Source organism: Ceratotherium simum, chromosome 15, assembly GCF_057802395.1.
Source record: "Ceratotherium simum simum isolate JZ-2026a chromosome 15, ASM5780239v1, whole genome shotgun sequence".
NCBI lineage: Eukaryota > Metazoa > Chordata > Mammalia > Perissodactyla > Rhinocerotidae > Ceratotherium > Ceratotherium simum.
Window position 1 is genome coordinate 30,763,907 of NC_141914.1, and position 20,688 is coordinate 30,784,594.

The 20,688-nt window shown below is 38.6% G+C and overlaps 1 protein-coding gene across 2 annotated transcripts in view; it reads left to right on the forward strand.

Annotated features, from left to right (window-relative positions):
• ATP13A4 (ATPase 13A4) overlaps nucleotides 1–20,688 on the forward strand; it is a 120,039-nt gene that overhangs the window by 36,823 nt on the left and 62,528 nt on the right. For both annotated transcript variants that reach the window (XM_004424564.3, XM_087439432.1), the window contains exons 3-8: nucleotides 8,738–8,884; nucleotides 12,893–12,963; nucleotides 13,059–13,139; nucleotides 14,660–14,729; nucleotides 16,473–16,607; nucleotides 20,233–20,302. In XM_004424564.3, coding sequence (XP_004424621.1) covers nucleotides 8,738–8,884; nucleotides 12,893–12,963; nucleotides 13,059–13,139; nucleotides 14,660–14,729; nucleotides 16,473–16,607; nucleotides 20,233–20,302 — 574 coding nt within the window. The remainder of the gene's footprint in view (nucleotides 1–8,737; nucleotides 8,885–12,892; nucleotides 12,964–13,058; nucleotides 13,140–14,659; nucleotides 14,730–16,472; nucleotides 16,608–20,232; nucleotides 20,303–20,688) is intronic.

The following is a 20,688-nucleotide window of genomic DNA, read 5'->3' on the forward strand; positions in this document are numbered from 1 at the left end:
GAGAGGAGGCACAATTTACCCACACTCCTAGATGAATGAAGGGCCTAACCAGGACTAAGTCTCATGTCTTCTAGCTCCTAGAGCAGAGCTGTTTTCATGGGAAGTGTACTTAGACCAGTGGTTCTCAAACTTCAACCAGTATCAGAATCATCTAGAGGACTTATTAATACAGATTGCTGGGCCCTACCCCTAGAATTTCTAATTCATCAGATTTGGATTGGGGCCCAAGAATTTGCATTTTTAACAAGTTCTCAGATGATCCTAATGCTTCTGGTAAGGGACCATACTTTGAGAAACACTGCTGTCAATAGTCATCACTCCCATTTTTGAGCTCACTTCATCCTTGGGAGAGGAATAGAGGCCTGGACCTTTGTGTTACGGCTCAGCCAATATGTATTTATGCAGTCTCAAGGGGAATGATCCAGATTTAGCAAAGTGTTCTAAGTGGTCCTCTCATATACAGCCCGAGTGTCTTGCTGGAGCGGGGGTAAAGAGAGGGTGTTTTCTGGGGCTCAGAGTGGGAACATAAAAACTTATAGAAGACCACATCTTTGAGATCCTTTCATAAATCACCCCCCTCCATGTGAACTTGAGGACCTGTGAGATCATTATTTTCTGGCATAAAAGGAGGATTTAGAAAAGTACTTAACTCTGCCCTGCAGATACTTCCGTTTCTTCCAACTAGTTCTCAGGCGGCAATGCTTTTGCTGCAGCAGAAACAACCTCAGAAACAGAAAAGCTTCCTGCCTTTCGGAGTGCATCACCAGACTTCAGACCTGACAACATCTGATTGGCTGAGCTCTACTCTCTGATGTTGCTGGCAGAGTCAAGGCACAGATAGAACTAGGAGGAAATGAGCAAGAAAACGGCACAGGAAGTGAGGAAAATGAAAGAAATGGAAAAGGGAGTAGATGAAGGAAAATGAAGAGGGAGAAAAGAGAAAGAAAGATCTAGTAAGAGTGCAGGAAGTAAGAAAATGTCAACCAACAGGGAGATGGTACATTTTGGGATTTGGAGTCAAAAGTGCTAACTTCTAGTTCTAGCACCATAGGTGTGTTGCACTTTAGGTGTGTTACCTAATCTTTCAGGACCTCGATTTCTCCAGTTATAAAATGGGCCTCGTAAAAGTATTTGTTCTTTCTTGGGCTGGTGTGAGGATGAAATGAGAAGCTAATAGCAAACTGTAAAATGCATTTATCAAGGACCATTTTGATTGCATATGTGTATATTATTGCTCAAGCAACTCCACGAGCTTGCTATACAGAAGAACTTGCTATAGACCAGGTGCACTGTATATAATGCCCCACTTACCTGAATACTGTGTCCTCTCCTTATTGGCCAGCAGGACTGGCATTCCCTTTCAGGACATGAGACATGGGGAAGGCATCCTGTGGCTGGGAATCCCAAACACTCATCTGCACTAAATCAAGTCACCTCTCCTAGTTGCATGTGGTCAGCTTTGCAACTGGGCATATACTGGAAAAATTCGAACAGTCATTGGTGCCTTAGGGAGCTGTGTTCCACCATCTTACCTCTTTCTTTGCCTCTTTAAAAGTCTATTAAGCCCCTCTCCCATTTCATTGCCCTTCACAACTCATCAGAGCAGTTGAAACCAGCTTCCATCTTGCCTTTTTCATCTTGATTTCAACTTTAATTTTTAATTACCTGCTCTGTGTGTCATTTTAAATGGATTTGCTATGCCAGAGACTCTCCAAATAAATGAGGCTCTAAATTAGTCGTTATGTAATTAGACAAGAACTCAATTATTTCAAACACTCTTACTATCTGAGCCTTGGATAAAAATCAGCTTTGGGCACCAATAGTTTAAAAGTCTGCTGCTAGGTTATTTGCATTAAAATGACATCTCTAAAGAGATTTTATTTGAGTTATATTATAATAGCTGGGACTGTGAAGTTTCCATTAAGGAGGACTGGCTGACTCCTACCTGAAAATGTGTTGTATATCTGTTTTTCATGTTATTAAAAAATCAGCACTTGGTATTTATCATCAATCCCACACTGGTAAAATTACAGATCATTATCACAGATACTGATTAGGTAGTCATTTCTTAACATTTAAAAAAAAAAAAGGCGATGATGTACAGACTGACTTGAGCATCCAATTTATTTTCAATTCCTCTTCTCTTCTTAAGCATCTCAAAGAGTGAGATTTTTCAAAAGGATAAGAGTAATTACACTTTTATTTTATAATTTTAAAAGTGGCATTTTATTCGTCATTCATCTACTTCCAAATTTTAACCAATATCTGTATCGAAGCCACATTTCTATGCAAATGACATGATTTACATTCATTGGCATTTTGAATTCAGATGCTCCCGATGATTTCCATAGTTTTCATCTTTATTATAATTACAAATGCATTTTTTCCTTCACTGCCGTTGTGTGTCACATGTTGTAAAAGACCCATGATGTGCAGAGGAGAACTTTGCGGTGATTGGTTATTAGGCCTGACTCAGGGCATTTCATATCAATGTTTTAATGGGAGCATTTTTCCTTCAGTTTCACCTAAAGATGTCAGCTTTAGGGGCTTTAGTTCGAATACTTAGAAATTCCACAAATCAGCCATGCATATGGCACCGCAAGTCCATGAGCTCACCAGGATACTCATCAGCCACCACTATTTATGTTCGTGTTTCCTGGATCCCTTATTCATCTCTTTCCTCCTCCTTTGCAACCTGGTCTCTCCCTGCCCAGGTTCCCCACATCAACATTATTTTCTAAGGGAACCAGACACTTTGTTTTTTCTACGCTTTTACTCATAAAATTTCTTTTGATATTCCCTATCTCCTCCATTCATTCATTCATTCACTTATTTATTCGTTCAGTAAATATTTACTGAGCACCAATCGTGTGCCAGACATTGTTATAGGCACTGGGAATACAGCTATGAACAAACAAATGGAAATCCCTGTTCTTTACAAAGTGACATCCTGGTGAGGAGTCACCTGATACACACACACACACACATGCATACACATGCACACACTCACCCACTTCTCTATGGAGTAAATATGGAAAGTATGTGTTCTACCTCTGCTCATTAAAACCTACCCATTCCTCAGCCAAATATCACCTGTCTATTAAGGCTTTGTTGACCCGTTCTCTGGCCCGATTCTAGAGGGAATTAATTACCTTTCATTCATTCTGTTTTAGCGCTGTATTTTCATCTCTGACTGCTATAATGCTTTTTGCAGTCCGCCTTGTGTTAAAATGCTTTTAACTTTACATTTTATAAAATAGTATTTTATTGATTATTTCATTTAATTCTCATAACAACCCTGAAAAAAGGGCATTATTGTCTCTATTGTACAGATGAAGATACAGAGAGAACAAGTAACTTTGCAACCTAGTAAGTGTCAGCCAGGATTTCCCTCCCTCCCTTCCTCCCTCCCTCCCTATCTCCTTCTTTCGCTCTCTTCTTCCTTCATAAATTTGGTGAGCACACATTGCGTGCCAGCCACAGCGGTAGCTCATGGGCAGGGGGCAGGGAGTACAACAGTGAGTAAAATCAGGGTTCTTGACCTCATGTAGTTCATTAGATCACTACATAAACACATATAAAAATCAACTGTTATAAGTGCTACTTAGGAAAGGTTCATGTTTATGGTCGGATTATAGAATAGGGATTTGATCAAGTCAAGAAAGCCAGGAAAGGCTTTCCCGAGCTCCAAAGGATGACAAGAGTTAAAAGGTGATGGTGGCTGGTGGTATGTGTAAAGTGCTGAGATGAAAACTGTGTCTGGCACGTAGGCGTTCGATGGGCATTGATTACTACGCACGTTCTTAAACCAGTTTAGCTTCTTATTCCTTACTTCTTACTACACACTGCATCTCCAGATATTTCAGACAATGAGCCAGCTGATTCACTGCTCCCTCTCCCCTCAGAAAACTAGTATAAAAACAAACAAACAAAACAACCAATCTCTCCAAAAACATATGCTGAGTTGTTCTGGATTTCCTTGTTTTGTATACAAACATAGGTATAGCCTTTCCTTTGTCATATAACCTCCCCTTTGGGCACTCCCCTCCCCTTCTTTTTTTATTTTGGTCACCATGTCCCAGGAGTACTGAGAGAATAATTAGCGTGAGATTTCTCCAATGCTCAGAACTTTCTATCTATATTCTGTAACTAAATCCCACCTCCAGCCAATGTCAACTTTTTCTAGCTAAGCAACTTTGGGAACAAGGTGTCAAGAGTATCAATGGCTCTGGCCAAGAAGGGGAAAGAGAAAGAATAAATGGTACTTAAATATAGAAAGGATAGTATTTTGCCAAAGTTATGGGTCTGTAGAGGTAGTGCAATGTTCTAGAAAGAGCATGAGAAAGGTAAGTTATTACTGTATCCATAATCCTCCAAGTACTTCACCTTAGCTAGAGTTCAACTTTTTAGCATTGCAATGTATCCATCTCCAAGTGAAAAGTACTGATTTCCTAATGTCTCTTTGGAACTTTGCAATGGGTTACTTTTTTCTTTTTAAAGCAAGCTCAGAAGTACATTTTTGTGGAGTGAACACCTACACGAGAGGATAAGTCACAGCATTGGCCTGAACTTAAATGGGACTATTGCACAGTTTTTCAATTCCAAGAGATGAGATGCTTATAGCGAAAGGTTGGAAGAAGATAAACAAGGTCACTCACTTCATTCAAATATAAAAGTTAGCCTGGTATCTCCAGGTTCAGAAAGTGCAAGACCACAGGAAAGAAACACTGCCCAGGTTTCTTCCTCTATTTTCCGTCCACTTCAAACATAGGCCCTCTGTGTACATTCAGTTCTTTGAAACGTGGTCTTGAATTATTTTAAATCCTACTCTTTTAGAGTTCAAGGATTGATCTGGTTAATTCTCTTGATAAACAGGAGGTAAAGCTTGCTCCATCACACTTGAGGTGTTAAAAGTCTAGATGTGCTGGGCACAGTTTGGATGATTTGCATTACAGAGCAATTATTTAAAGTGGACATTCCTCTGGTGCATTTAAGTATTTTACAGATCATTAACTTGTTGAGAGAGCTGGGAAATGCACTGAAGTGGACATAGCCATTTCCAGGTAAAGGCTTCTTTTTCAGAAAGGAAAAATAAATAGAGAGACTCGCAGAGATTCTCAAGTTTCTTCAAAGGGACAATAAGTTCATATCTACAGAAAGATCTTAGGAGCAACAAGTGGTGGAAAACGAGGCACAGAGCTACATCCAACTAGCACTTGCTGCCTCCTGCTATGGGCCAGACCTTGGACCAGGTGCCTTATGTATTATTGCATTTATTCCTTGAGACATCCATGAAATGTGGTATTATCATCGCCACTTGCCAGATAAAGAAAATTAGGCTCAGGGAGTTGCCACGATTTTCAAGACAATTTGGAGCTGAGATATGAACTCAGAGGAGCCTGTGCTCTTTCCATATTGCACAACTCTAACCCCAAAACGGAGAGAAGCTAGCGATGTTACCGAGAGTGACCACTTCACATTGACACATTTTGCCTCCATTTCTTTGCCTTTTATTTCCTGAAAAAATTGGGCAAATTTCTTTAAAAATATGGATGATTTTACAAGTCTTTAATAGGGTAGTAAACAAGAGAAAAGTCAGTATTATTACCTTAGCCAAGAAAAATGGTTGTCTCACTGTAGTGTCTTTTATTAGCCTATAGAATTCTACTTTGTGTTATACAAAATTATGAGTTATAGGGCTTGGGGATAAAGGGGATGACAAGAAATGAACTTGAAGGCAAATATATCCAATCACTTTCGATTTAGTTATGCTACAGGCTATAATAAGATGGAAGCATACAGGTGAATTTCAGTTTTTCACGCTCAGATAGACTAAAGCATGAAGTTGGTGCAATGGATTAACAGTGGCCTTTGAGAGCTTGGAAGTTCCAATGCTCCACTTTGCCTTTCCCTTTTAGGTGTTACAGTCTAGAGGTCTGCTTGCTGTCACACAGGGCTGAAGGGTGACAGCTTGATTTGGGGAATCAGACTCTCTGCTACCAAGAGAGTAGGGATTGTGAGAAACTGAATGCTATTTGTTACATGATGCCAAATTCACACACGCGCCTCAAACACCATGGGACAACTTGTTGAAATAAAGAGGAAGGAGCCAAGATTTGGAGTAAGAAGGCCTGGCCTTCCCTCTGAGTTCTCTCTTGCTACCCACACAGCTGGTGTGAGCAATCCATAGCCTTGCTGCCGGAGAGTTTTCTCATTTGCAAAATGGGGACGATGATACCGATTTTGGAGAATCATGGGCCTAAAATGAGATAACTGACACAAAAAGATTTTATAAACTGCTAAGTAATCATATGAAAATTAGTAGTTAATATTATTTTAACTCACTTAAGAGGACCAAGATTAGCCGTTTTCCTAATTGTCCTCACTTGGTGGCCAGAGGTCTCTGGTATTGACGGCACTTTTATAATTTGTGTTCCTATTTACCTACAAATTACGTATTTTCTTACCAAATTTTTCATTGAGACTTTGTTCTTTGGCAGTCCCACTTCAGGCTCGATCTCAAAATGGCAGTCCAATCAAATTGAATTTTTAAACAAAATACAGAATAGAGCTGGGTAGGAGGTAGGTCTGGAGGAGGTCAAATCCCTGCTCTCATAGTTACCAACTGTGCCTCAGTTTCCTCACCTGTAGAATGGGGAGCACAATGATCAGTAACTACCTCGTAGGGTTTTTGAGCATTAAATGAAATCATACACAATATGACACTATGTGCCTAGAACATGGTAAGTGCTAAATAAATATTAACTATTTTTATTATTGTGATTATTAGAACTCAAAGTTCTTCTCATAACAAAGCCCCTTTGATGTGGTCAAAGCAAATCTAATTATGCTGAACTATGTCACAGCGTCTTCTAGGAAGGGGGTTGCTTACTCCCCAATACCTAGAGCAGGTCCAGCAGTTCAGTGGCTCAGACTTTAGAAATTTAGCCATCTTTGGTAATTCTTAGCCTCTGAAGGTAACTCTATGAAAATCTGATTTGATTTGATTTAGTCATTTTTTTAATGAGATACTACACAATTTTACTGGTTTTTAAAATTAATTCATTGACTTTCAAATTTCTACTAAGGTTTTTTGCCCCTCCCCTCCTCTTCTCTCTCCCTCTTTTCCCTTCTCCTCTCCTTTCTTTTCCTTCTCTTTCCTCTCCTTCCCTGCCCTCCACTCCCTTCCTCTCCCCACTTCCTTTACTTTGCTTTTCCCCCTCCTCCCCTCCTCTCCCTTCTCTCTTTGTCTCTCTCTCTCTCTCTTTCTCTCTCAGAATCTGTGCTAGGCCTGGCTGGAGCACAGACATGCATCCTACACGGTCCCTACCCACAGCCCAAGAGGGGTGATAAGGTGGACAGGCAAAAAATAATGCAGTGAGATAGAATGTGGTATGAACCTCGAGTACCCTAATGGTTTAGAGGAAAGAGCACCCAGAGAAATTAAGGAGTTCCCATGATGTGAACTTTGAGCCAGACCCTGAAGGATGGTTAGGATCTAGCCATGTGAAGACTTAAAAAGAGGAGAGAAGGATGTGTATTCCAGACTACGGAAGCAGCAGGAGCCAAGGCTTGGAAATGTGCTTCTCTTGAAGAGACTCAGTTTAAGAGATTTAGCTACAACAAGTACTATATAATCTCCTCCTCTGCCTTTTGCAGCGTCAGCTCCGACACTCTTCGTGGCAAAAGTGGGTGTGGTGGAGACAATTCCCAGCTCTGACCTACATTCCCCAGGCATCAAATTGTTTCCTAGTCTTGACTTCCCTTGCCATCCTTCCTAGTTCTCGAGGTTTACCAGGCATCCAAGTGGATTTTATGCATAGCATTTAGCTATTCATATAATAACCACTGTTGCTATCACACCAGTCTCTAAGGGACCACTGTGGTACCTGTTACTCAGTCCAGTCCTGCTCCCTCTAGTTTTATTCTGTGATGAAGTCATCAGTGAACTGCCAAGGGAAGCAGCTTCAGTTAGGGTTATGCAAGAGGGTATCTTTTTCAATCCTACCTGTGCCAACATCCTGACAATTACCTGTGGGCACGTCCACTCCATGCATTCAGTCTTTTTTCCATCCATTTATCAGACTCTTACCAAGCAGGTCACAGTTCTCCACGTGGATGGGATATAAGGGATCATAAGACATGGTCCCTACCTTCAAGATAGTCTAGAAGAACTAAGAGAATACAAAGCAGAATGTGATTAGGAGCACAAGAGAGGGACAGCAAGATTCTTTTAGAGTTAATACAGTGACCGTGTTTTTCTTCCCCCTGACCAGAGACTGTTAAAGGGGCTATTCTGGAAAAGGTGGAATTGAAGTTAAGCCTAGAAACATGGGAATGGTTTAGTTACCCAGTTTCCTCAGCCTCAGAGACCTACAGAAACCCTGGAATGCTTGCTTATTTTTTTTTTTCTGTGAAATCTTGCATCTGGCCGTAGCCTCATGGTTGGAGAGTAACAGGAGAAACTAGCTCTTACCTGAGAATCTGCCTCCCAACTCTCGAGCTTTGTTGTATGTGCCGTGCCTCGTATTTACATCCAGATTCCTCAATAAGTGATGGCAACATGTTTCCCCTTGAGGCTCTGTATCTACCAGCTTTCAAAGGCATATAATTCCATCTAGAATGTTTATTCACTCCATAAACTTACAGAACTATATTCAAATGATGTTTTTCAGGTTCAGTTTTAGCCTGATGATTTCTCTTAACTTCACGGGGGTTTTGGTGTCTATTTCCTCAGGATGAATTCCAAACTTACTCTTGGAAAAAGGTAATATGGATCCACCTGTCAGCACTAAAGAGCGCATTTGGTCTCACTCCTGACCACCCTCTCATTACAGATGAGGACTATATCATAAATAGAGCCATAAGAAAGCCAGATCTAAAGGTAAGTGAATTTATGGCTACCACTGATACTAGAGAAATGTAATCTTTCCCTCCCCCCACATATAAGGTTAAATTCAGATCCTCCACTCTGCCAATCTTCAACTGACTGTGTAGGACATTTTAAAGAACACGGACTTCGGAGCCAGACAGTTCAAATCTCAGCTTCATCCTTCTAAACTGTGCAATATTGGGTCAATTACTAAACTCTGCTGAGCCTCAGTTTTCTAATGTATAAAATGATGATAATGCCTATGTCTAATATTAATGGATGAAATTCAATAAATTAAGGAATACAAAGGTCAATATGGCAGCAGGTACATAGTAGCTGCTCAGCCCATATGAGCTCTTAGCAGCATCATGCCCTGTATTGTTCTGTGTGTAACAGGGTTTCTCTTTCAGTAAAGATAATCACCCAGGGATAGCCCAGGGAGTTTGCTGATGTCTGCAAAATGAACTTGTTCTGAATTCCGTCATTCAAATGTATTTGAATTACTTCACCCTCACCCTATTAAATTAGTACTGCTTGGATTATGACTAGTTAACATTCATATTTATAAGAGACTATTTTCTCTTAAATTTATATGTATGTAGACAGCTGTTTAAATTAGTTTTATGAGCTCAAGGTCATTGACATTGCTTCATCTGCGGCCATGCACCTGGAGAAGCAGGTAGCCCAAATCAGCCTTATGGACATGGCCTCGGAGTATTACTAAGCTCCAGGATCTTTCATTGCATCAAACAAATAAGTGGAAGAAATGTTGAAATAAACAAGAAAAGTATGAGGAAAGGGCAGATGTCTTGAAATGGAAAGTTCCGGCACCCAGCTTGATATCTTCATTTATCAGCATATGGCATTGGAAGTTTGGCTATTTATTGACTCTCTGAGCCTTGAGTTTCTTATTTATAAAATGAGAGTAATAACTCCTTCTTTGACTGTTTCTCAGGGCCGTTGTGAACCTAAAATGAGACGATGGATATTAAGGTGATTAGTGAGCTGTAACGAGCTATATGCATACGAAGGACCAAAACTTTTATTAAAATTGGAGGAAAAAAGAAAATAAAATAAAATTGGAGGAGATGTCACAGGCTCAGCCATGACAGCACTGATGGCAGTAACAATAATAACACAATACCAAAATGTTAACCGTTCAGGGCCATGTAGGGGGAGTTTGGAGACTACAGCGAAGAACTTTGTCAGGTTTTCAAAGTAGGCTAAGAGGAGACTCTAAGAACCATTTTGTAGGGTTGCATGTAAAACTGAAACCCAACGCTTAACCTGTTAAACAGGGCGCTCTTACAACTTGTTCCAACAAGAAATGAAGAGCAGGAAGCCTGGGGAGGGGGAAGATTCCTGGTTCTGAAAGGAAAGACGAAAATCACCCCACAGCCGATCCCTCATTTCCTAATTACTGTTTCCTGGTCTGAAGTTCCAGGCAATGAGCAAAGAAACTCCACCTCTTGCAAATATTATGCTTAACATCCTCTTACCACCTTCCAGAGCCTCTGAAGTTGATGAGGAAAGCAGAGACGCTCCAGGCAGAGATGTTTCCTGCTAGAGGAATCTCAAACACATTTAAAAGGTCTATGGTGGAGTCATTCTTCTCATTCTGTGATGAATGGCCTCAGAAATTGTCAGGAGATAATGGAATTTTCCATTTTCTGGCCTGAGTAAAACTTATCAGTAACCTATTCATTCCTCATTACTGCTGCCTTCATCTGCTGATGCTTCATACCTATCATGTCTTATAAATTTCTCAATCTCAATTTGTGGTTTCACAGCCTCTTGATCTAGGTTATCTGACTGAGTAGGGGCTCACATTCTACCACAGGTTGTCCTTTAAAATTTTCTCATGTGGAATTTTGAATTTATAGAATTAATAAAGTAGGCAATCCTCACTTTATACAACTTGAATCCTGGGAGTTATGGGATTTTCAGACCTTCTTCTAATACCAGCTTGACTGTTAGATCCTTTGAGGGACTAGACTTTGGAGCCAGATGGGCTTGAGTTCAAATTCCAGGCTTGCTTCTTAATAGGTGAGATCTTGGGCAAGTTACTTAATCAAAATGAACTTCATGGGTGAAGTGAACATGAAAATAATATCTGTCCTACCATAGGGTGATGATAAAGACTAAAGATAATGTGTGAAAAGCCCCACAAAACTCAACAAACAGTAGCTGTGATGACAGTCCAGCTCTATTTGCAAAATTGCAGGAACGACTGAAAAGGAAAGGAAGAGATGAGATGAGAAACCTGCAATTTCAAGATGGGCCATGACAGCTAACACACCCCAGGCTGGTCGCTTTCAAATACTCTTTCCTCACTCTAACAGGCAGCTTGTGAAGGAAGAATCATTCCTAGTGGCAATTCAGTCCAATTTTATACTGAAAATCAGTTAGAATATAAGATTTATTTTTTAAAAAGTTATTTTGCAATCAACCATATTGGAATAAATCCATTCCGTAAAATAAAAAATACAGTATTTAGCACTCTTACTTGGTAACTATGAATGTGTGTGTGTGCATCAGTGTGCACACACATATATTTGTTGAACAGGGTTAAGACTTGTTTGAGGTAATCCAAGCCTTGGATCTTATGGATTTAAACCCTATTTCTAGTTGACATGTGGTTGTCCAAAGTATTCATTCATTTATTTAACAAAAAATGTGTTGAGCAGTTATTATGTACCAGCTATATGCTCTTCCAAGTTTTAGAAATTATCTGATGGTTATATGGACAATACTATTCATAGATACAGAACATATTCAGAGAATATGTTCTTCTTGGAACTTAGAAATAATTTGGCCAATTGCTTCAATTTATCCATGGGGATACTGAGGTGCAAAGAAATTTAGTTTAATTTCTTAAGGACACAATTATCAGAGTAGCTATAAAAGGATGTCTTGAATACTGTTTCTCAACTATGACTGCACATTAGAATTATCTGAGGAAATTTAAAAATATGTGTGCCCAGGCTGTACCCCAGACAAATGAAATTAGAATCTCTTGGGGGTGGGACTCCGGCGTCAATATTTTTTAAAGTTCCCCAGTTGATTCTAATGGGCAAAATGAGGTTATACCATTGCTTCATAACAACATGACAGTCTCACTGTTTTTCTTTGTGCTTAATTAGGTCACCACTCAATGGAAATTCAGATTTATATATAAAGATGCTTAAAGAAACCAGAAACAAGAAGGCATAATTGCCATAAGCAATAACCTCTCCTTTTCTTTCCACTGCCAACACCCTCAGACTCTCACTTTCTGGAGCCCATTTTCTCTCGATAACATCCTTAATCTCTTCTAGAACCTGCTGCCAGCCTCATCTTTTTCTGTGTTTCTTCTACAGGTTACCCTGCAAGTCCATTGCCTACAAGATAAAGTCCTAAATACCTCATTTAAGGCTGTATAATCTGATCTTTATTTATCTTCCCAGCCTCATTTTCTATTCTGCAGTCAAATAGGCTAACTCACTTGGCCCTCCCCCACAACTAACTAGCACATAATCTCTTTGAAATGCCCTCTTCCCTTCTCACCTGAGCAAAATTCTTCCAGTCTTTCAAGGCTGCAGCTCAGATGTTATCTCCTCCATGATGTCCCTGTTATCTGCCCTCTGTATAGTTCTACAGCATTTCAATACTATAATTTTTACTTTATTATATTTTTACTTCTTTGACATGTACATATTTGACTGTATGGTATAGTTTTCTTTTTTGTAATATATTTTTTCCCCCTGGTCAGATTATAAAGCAGTAGAATGAAGAGACTGAGTTTTATACATATGCTTATTCATATAGTAGGCCCACGATACACATAGATTGAATGGTGACTTCTAATAAAGAATGCCACTTGTGTAGTAAGAAAGGATAGAATGAGTTAGGAAAGGGTAAAATCTTAAATAAGTATACTAGGGCTCTATCTTTGCTTCTTCCATAAATGCTTTTTTAGCCACTAAACTGCTATGTATTCGCTGATCCTCAAACAAGAGACTTAGTACTTTTCTTTTGCAGGTGAGATGCATGAAAGTGCAAAAGATAAGATATGTTTGGAACAACTTAGAAGGACAGTTCCAGAAAATTGGGTAAGTTGTTTCAACAATTGCATCCAAACAAGAAAAATATTATCTCAAAAATACCATTGCTAAATATCTCTCTCATATTATTATTCTTATTTTAGCTCTTTGGAAGACTGGCTCAGTTCTGCCAAGATACATCTAAAATTTGGATCAGGACTAACAAAAGAAGAACAAGAAATTCGGTACCACGCATATTGTTATCTATGCCAGCTCCAAAGGACCGTTACCAGTTAGTCAAACAAGAGAGACCAGTAAATAGTTATCTTAACTGGTCAATATCAGAAAACATTATAATGCTCTATTTAGTACTGTTAAATTAAATGCTTTCATATATATTATATCACTTCTTCAGAGCAACCTTGTGGGGGAGATAGAACAGACATCCTCATCATCCCAATATAGCAGATGAGAAATCTGAAGCTCAGAGAGGTCTAATGGTGTGAACAAGTCACACAGATGGGAAGTAATACAGGAAGAATTGAGTCTCACGCTTCTGACTATCGGTTTAGTGCTCTTTCTACTCTATACAATGCTTCTCAAGGTTATTATAGTAACAAGGTTGAGCCAGTTTAGATTGTAATCAGGAAATATATATTACACTATGATAAGATAGTTAAATAATAATTGTGGAGCAGCAGGAGAATATCACGCAAGACCTGTAGCTCCACAATTCCAAATCAGTTGCTGGGCGGAGGAGCAAGGTTTAGGAAGGGCACTGGATTGCGTGTCAAGAGGCTGTCACTAATTCACTGTGTGGCTTTGAGCAAATAGTTTCTCCTCTCTGGGCTTTAGTTTCCTAATTGTTGAAAGGGAGAGCTCTATGAAGGCCTTGCTGATCCTAAGTTTCTATGACTCTCACACTCCCTTCCACCCCATTTCTAATAGTTAGAAGAGACCTAGAGCATTGCAGCCCCAGCATCACTGGTGAGCTTGTTAGAAATGCAGAATCTCAGGTCACACCTCATCCCTATTGAATCAGAGTATTCATATTAACATGATCACGAAGCCATCTATATGAACACTGAAGTGAAAAGCACTGTGCTAATACATTGGCCAAGCTATTCGATCTGAGCATCTATGTAGAAGGCACAGGGAGAGTAGTTAGTGTTCTCAATAGCAAAATAACTCATAAAGGGTCATTGCTTTGCATAATCAAAGAAATACATTTCTGGGTTTTCAATTAAAGGGCTGTATATCTCTGTGTGGAGCTATTTTTGAGAGCCCAACACCTTTTCACTCACATTAAAATAAATTCTGCAGCTTCCCAGAGCTGAATAGGAGTAGGAAAGCAGATACAGTATTCCCTATCGGTAAAACTATTCTCTCCTAATGACCCCTCCCTCCCAGTTCCATGGAACCAGAGCTGGGGAGAGACAGAGTGAAAAGAGTGCCAATCCTGAAACTAGTTGAACGAAACAATGGCTAAAATTAAATACCCAAATTACCATCAGGGAAATATTCAGATCTCAGGAAGGGTTTAGTTCAATAGATGCAATATGATCGTGTTTATTGTTTTTGTACCAAGGAATCCTCCCACTCCCCAGTTATTTTGAGAAGCATGGGGATGTTATGCAACAAGGGAGGCTTATGTTGATCCCACAAGTGAGAAAGTGAACATGGAACAGACCTTTTTTTGAATGGGTGAGAAATGAGTTTCATTTTTATTGTTAGTAACTGAGTGATCTGTGATCTCTCCCTATAGGAGGTTAATATGTGGACCTAACACTATTGACGTTGAAATCACACCAATTTGGAAACTGCTCATCAAGGAGGTAATCAGTAGTGTCTCTTGGTGCTCGATAGAAAATTAGTAAGTTTGGTTCTAGTCAAATGATCAAGAATGCTGCTCGTTAATAAGTAACTGTAATTTGGGATATTTTAAAAGAATGCAAAGCATATTTTCTTCACATCTCTTTTCTACTCTTTTCCTTGGAGTCTACCTTTTGGACTATGATGCTCATGTGTCTACTTATCCTTAAACGACTGAATAAACACAATACTTCTTTTCTTTCTTTCCTTTTTAATCCTGTGCTCCTCAGTCTGCCTCAACTTTTTGAAACTAAAATAATACTTAAAATTAAAAAAAAACTCAATTCTTTTCTTATGGGTGACATATACAATTTTCTCGGCATCAAAATTGTAGGAAAAAAAACATCTGTTCAGCCTTATTAGCTCTATTGATCTCAGTGTGTGTGTGGGAGGGAAAGAAAGATTTGACCATCATTTACTAGGTTGAGTTTTTCCTCTCTGATTCTATCACTGGGCTTATTATTCATTTTACAGTGATTATTACGAAACTATAACCATACAGCTGTACTCAGGGTCTTCTCCTGCACTTCACCTCCACTTCTCCTTGCCTTAAAAAAAAGCTTACTGGGGTCCAGCCCCGTGACGCAGCAGTTAAGTGCATGCGCTCTGCGGTGGCGGCCCAAGGGTTCGCAGGTTCGGATCCCGGGCGCACACCCATGCGCCGCTTGTCAAGCCATGCTGTGGTGGCGTCCCACATAAAGTGGAGGAAGATGGGCTCAGATGTTAGCCCAGGGCCAGTCTTCCTCAGCAAGAAGAGGAGGATTGGCATGGATGTTAGCTCAAGGCTGATCTTCCTCACACACACAAAAAAAACTTACTGAACTCAAGGTACTTTCTCAATATTTCTAGCAAGCTTTCAGGCATGGAGGAAGCAAAAGAAACTGATAGGAAAAGTATGCTTCTTCCCTAACCAGAGGCAAAATTACTGTTCCTGATTTAGAAAGATGGAAATCAACTAGAGGGAATTTGAGTAAAGGCACAAAATGTTTTAAACCAAAGCAGGATTACATCTGTTGGGGTTAATCTCTACTTTCTCCCACAGTGTTCTAGATGCTCACTTACAGCTTACTACTTTCAGCTTGGCTCTCTACTTATGAAAAAAAGTAGTCTTCAAGTCATACATTAATATAAAGTACTTTAATGGCTTCAGACATGGCAGAACTTGTGTCATGGAGGAGAACAATAGACTAGAAAGCATTTTAACTTTGTAAACCTGAAATAATACTTCACCCTTCTGAAGGCCAGTCAGTGTAAACTAGACATGATAATATCTACTCCTTACACAACAGTTGTGCTGGTCAACACGAGGATATATGAGACATTACTTTGTAAATTATAAGGTGCAGCAGTGATTAAAAGTAAGTGCTCTGAGGCTAGATTGCCTAGGTTCAAGTCTTGGTCTGTGACAGAGCTGTGTGAACTTGAGTAAGTTTCTCAAGATCTAAGGCTCAATTTCTTCATTTTTAACAATGGAGATAAGTAATAACTTCTGGTTAATGAGGTAATTATGGGAATCAAATTCAGGTAAAGTTGCTTAGTGCAGTGTCTGGCACACAGCAACTGCTGAATAAATATAATAAAAATAAGAATATTGTGTGGGATTATTTATGTCATGGAGGCGATTATGAAAACAAACAAGTCAATAAATAGCTAAGTTTGAAGCCTAAATATCTCCCTTGTCTTCCCGTTGTTATGTCTGCCAACAGGTTTTAAATCCATTTTACATATTTCAACTCTTCAGTGTCTGTTTGTGGTTTAGTGAAGACTATAAGGAATATGCTTTTGCCATCATAATCATGTCCATCATTTCCATTGCTTTGACAGTATACGATCTCAGAGAGGTGAGTTTTTCTACCAATTTTATGGTTTCAGAAAGGGACTAGTGGTGACTTTATTGAAATTTGTTAGAAAGGAGAGTCAGGAAATAGTTATTGCCCACTCCATAACAAATGAGACCAAGTTTGTAAATATCTAGCACAATAGTTGATGCCCAACCAGTGTTAATCCTTTCCCTTCCCTCACATCCCAATCCCTAACCTTTCAAGTTAGCTTACTCAGGCTGATTAGCAAGAAGAATATGCAAATATTTACGAATTGTGAATAAGTGAAAAAATATATATAGAGAATACTGATGGATGTTGAAGATGGTGGAAGAAGGATGGAAGGTTAAGGGTCTCTGTATAATATTAATTCCTTTGCCCTTTATGTTTGGTTGGTACTCATTTGTCAAACCCCAGTCCAACTCTTCACTTTCTTTATGCCTCCACCAGAGGATTTGGTGCTGTTGGGAAAAAATCACATAGAACAGATTGGTTCATTGCACTATAAATCCACGAACACCAACCTCATCTGGTCAAGCTTTCTATAGGTCTCTGGTCAACGTGCTCTCCTATTCTTTGAAATTAAGGTTTCAAACCAAATCTATCTTCAAGTTTCTGAGATCCCAACTGCCCAGATTCCACTTTTCCTCTAATTTAGCAGATGATCTCACCACCTGGTTCACAAAGATAGAAGCCATAAGACAGGAATTTGTTCAACTCCCCACTCTCCAACGGCCAAATGACTCTCGTCTCCACCTCCCTGTTGCTCTGATCTCTCATTACAGAGGAGGAAGTGCCCTCTGCTTATGCTTGCGATAGAATCCTCTCCCATTTTTTCAGGGTGCTTATGCAGTCAGTGAATGACTCCTTCCCACCTTCTCTCCCCAAGAGCCTTCCCATCAGCATTTAAACATGCTTGAGTTTCTCCCAACTTAAAATAACTGAAACAAACAAAACACTCCCTTCTCTTGACCATGCTTCTACCTTCAGCTACTACTGCACCTCTTGTCTCCCTTTTATAGCAAAAGTTCTTGAGTTCTATGCACTCTATCTTCATTTACCCATCTCCCTCTCACTTCTCACCTGTAGTGACCTGGCTTCCTCTCTCATGACTCCATTTAAGCAAGTCTTGTTAAGGTCACCACTATAATCCGAAGGCTCATACATAGTTTTAAAATTTTTTAAAAATTCCTTTTTTAACTAACTAGTTTTTTTCTTCATAAGATTAATATATGGACCTGATAAAAAAAAGTTCAATTAGAACAAAACAGTGTAAATGACAAGTACAAGTCCCTTCTACCTTAGTTCTCCCAGTGTCTGGGTCCCCTTTCAAGAGGCATCCACTGGAAGCAGGTGTTCTATATATTTTCAGCAATATTAAACACATGTGCACTAATCTGTTTTACACAAATGGAAGTAGGCTATGAACGCTGCTATTTACTTGCATTTTTCACCTAATGTGTCTTAAATATCTTTCCATATCTGCACAAATATATTTTCTCTAGATGTACCATAATATTTAAACAAATCTTATATTGATGGATACTTAGGTTGTTTCTAGTCTTTTGCTATTAAAACAATGCTGCAATGAGGATTCTTGCACATATATCTTTTCACACATCCACATATATGTATGTTTAGAAATATATATACATATCACAAGTATATATAATTTATATTACATATAAATATGTATCTAACATGTATATATGTATCCTTATTGATAAGGAGATAGAAATTTTCTATACTTGAAACTACTTAATCATAAGCTAGGTATAATATTTTAACAGTTGTTGTCAAAATGCCTATTAAATAAGTAATAGCAATATACATCCTCCCAACAGCAGATGAGCACTTGTTTTCCTTATCTTTGTCAAAATAAGTGAAAATAGAATCCCGTAACTTGAATGGCATGCTTTCCATTATGAGTTGAGCACTTGCTATTACTTTTCTTTTACTGTGAACAGTATTCGTGTCCTTCATTAATTTTTATTGGGTTTTTGGTCTTTTGCTTGCTGACTTGATGGTCCCCCTCCTACAGCGGACACTTCTTTCGCAGCACAGATTTCATTAAACCTCTCAGCTGCATTGGATACTGTGAACCGCTCCATTGCTTCTGTCTGAGGCATTCTATCTGACAAATCCTCTCTAGTTGTTCTTTTCCATTCTCTAGAGGAGGAGTTCATCCTCCTCTACTTGGCCCCTTTTTTTTAAAATGGGTGTCTCAAATCAAAGCAACATGAAAATGTGTGCAACATAAAGGCTCCATCTTCCTCTGCCCCTCCGCTCATGCCACCACTTTCAGTAGTTTCTTGTGCATTCTTCCAAAAGAATTTTCTAGGTGAATCAAGCAAAGACAAATACATATATTTTGTTTTTCTTTCTTTCTTATGTAAGAGGTAGCATAATTACATTATTTCCTACCTACACGTTATTATTAATAATCTGTCTTGGTGGTCTCTTCATGTGAGTACATTCAGAGATTCTTCATTATTCTCATAGCTGTATATGCCAATGACTTCTAAAGGTATACGCTAGTAACTTTCAAATTTGTATATATCTTAAGTCCAAATATCGCTTTTGAGTTTGAGATTCCTAGATTCAACAACCTATTTGATTCAATGTCACTTCTTCAGAGAAGATTTCTATTGGTTCCATTGTCTATATATGCTTCAAAAACACCTTATTTTTTTTCTTATTATTACTGATTGTAATGGTACACTAATGTGTGTGATTATTTGATTAAATGTATTTCTCCTAGTAAGCTGTAGATGATAAGAATTTTATCTGTTTTGTTGACCATTCTATCTCCACCTCTTAATATAGTTCTTGGCACATAAAGGTTGTTCAGTAAATGTTGAGTGAATGCATAAATGAGTAAAAGAATAAGTTAATAGCAGAATACTCTGCCTTTCACCTTATATTATTGTTAATCATTCTTAGGACATATTAATCAGATTTGTAAATTATTTGAAGCTAGGAGATTTAGGGAGTGTCTTAAATGACAAAATCAGAATAAAAAAATGAACACACTAAATGATTGGGACTTTTAACATCCAGAACCAAGCAGAAGGTCTTTCACACAATAGTCTCTTAATAAATGTGAAGTCAAATATAATTTTATTATATATTTTTTTCTCTTATTGATTCATTCTCAGTGTCTCTTGTATTTTGTATATTAGAACAATATATACTATGAGGAAATTGCAGGAATCATCAACTCCTTATAAAGTTATAGATTAGAAATTCTGATGTGGGATATCCCAAAGCTGAAATAATGCTTACTACTTAAAGCTATTTAGGTATAAATACATATCTTGAATGATCAAAATTGTTAACGTCATCTATCTACTTAAAGAACTAAAACATAAATTTATGGTTATCAAAAACTCTTTTGAGTGGACAGAGCATGCTGGGAAATTCCTTTCTACTAAAGAACACATACTTCTTATTGCTGGGTGAAGAGCACAACAAATTGGATGCTTTTTCAGTTGAGTAATAGGCTACTCAGTCTTGTTTTTAGACAGTATATTTTGTTAGCAACAAGACAGTGCTCCATCTTTAAACAAGGCTAGGACTTTACTGAATAATACCTGGGACCTATCCTCCATAGAAAAGCTGTTTCTTATTTTTCCTTCTTTTTCAGCAATCTGTAAAGCTCCACCGTCTAGTTGAGTCACATAATAGCATTACAGTCTCAGTATGTGGGAGAAAAGGTAAGTCCCATTATTTTAGATCTATGTACTGTCCATATAGCATCAGAAAAGGATTTAAATTTGTTTTTCTGATTGTTCCTACTACTCTAATCTTCATATGAACCTTTTTCTGTGCATTTACTTAAAGGGATGAGGAACCTGAGATCTTTTCATCTTTAAGAAAAAACAACTATAATGACATGAAATTGACATACAACAAACTGAAAATATTTAAAGTGTACAATTTGATAGGCTTTAACATATGTACACATGCATGAAACTACCACCATGATAAAGATAATGACTATCCATCACCCCAAAAAGTTGCCTTCTCCCTGTTTGTAATCTTCCCTCTAAACTACTCTCTGCCCATCCCCATCCTCAGGCAACCACTGCATGTTTAGAAT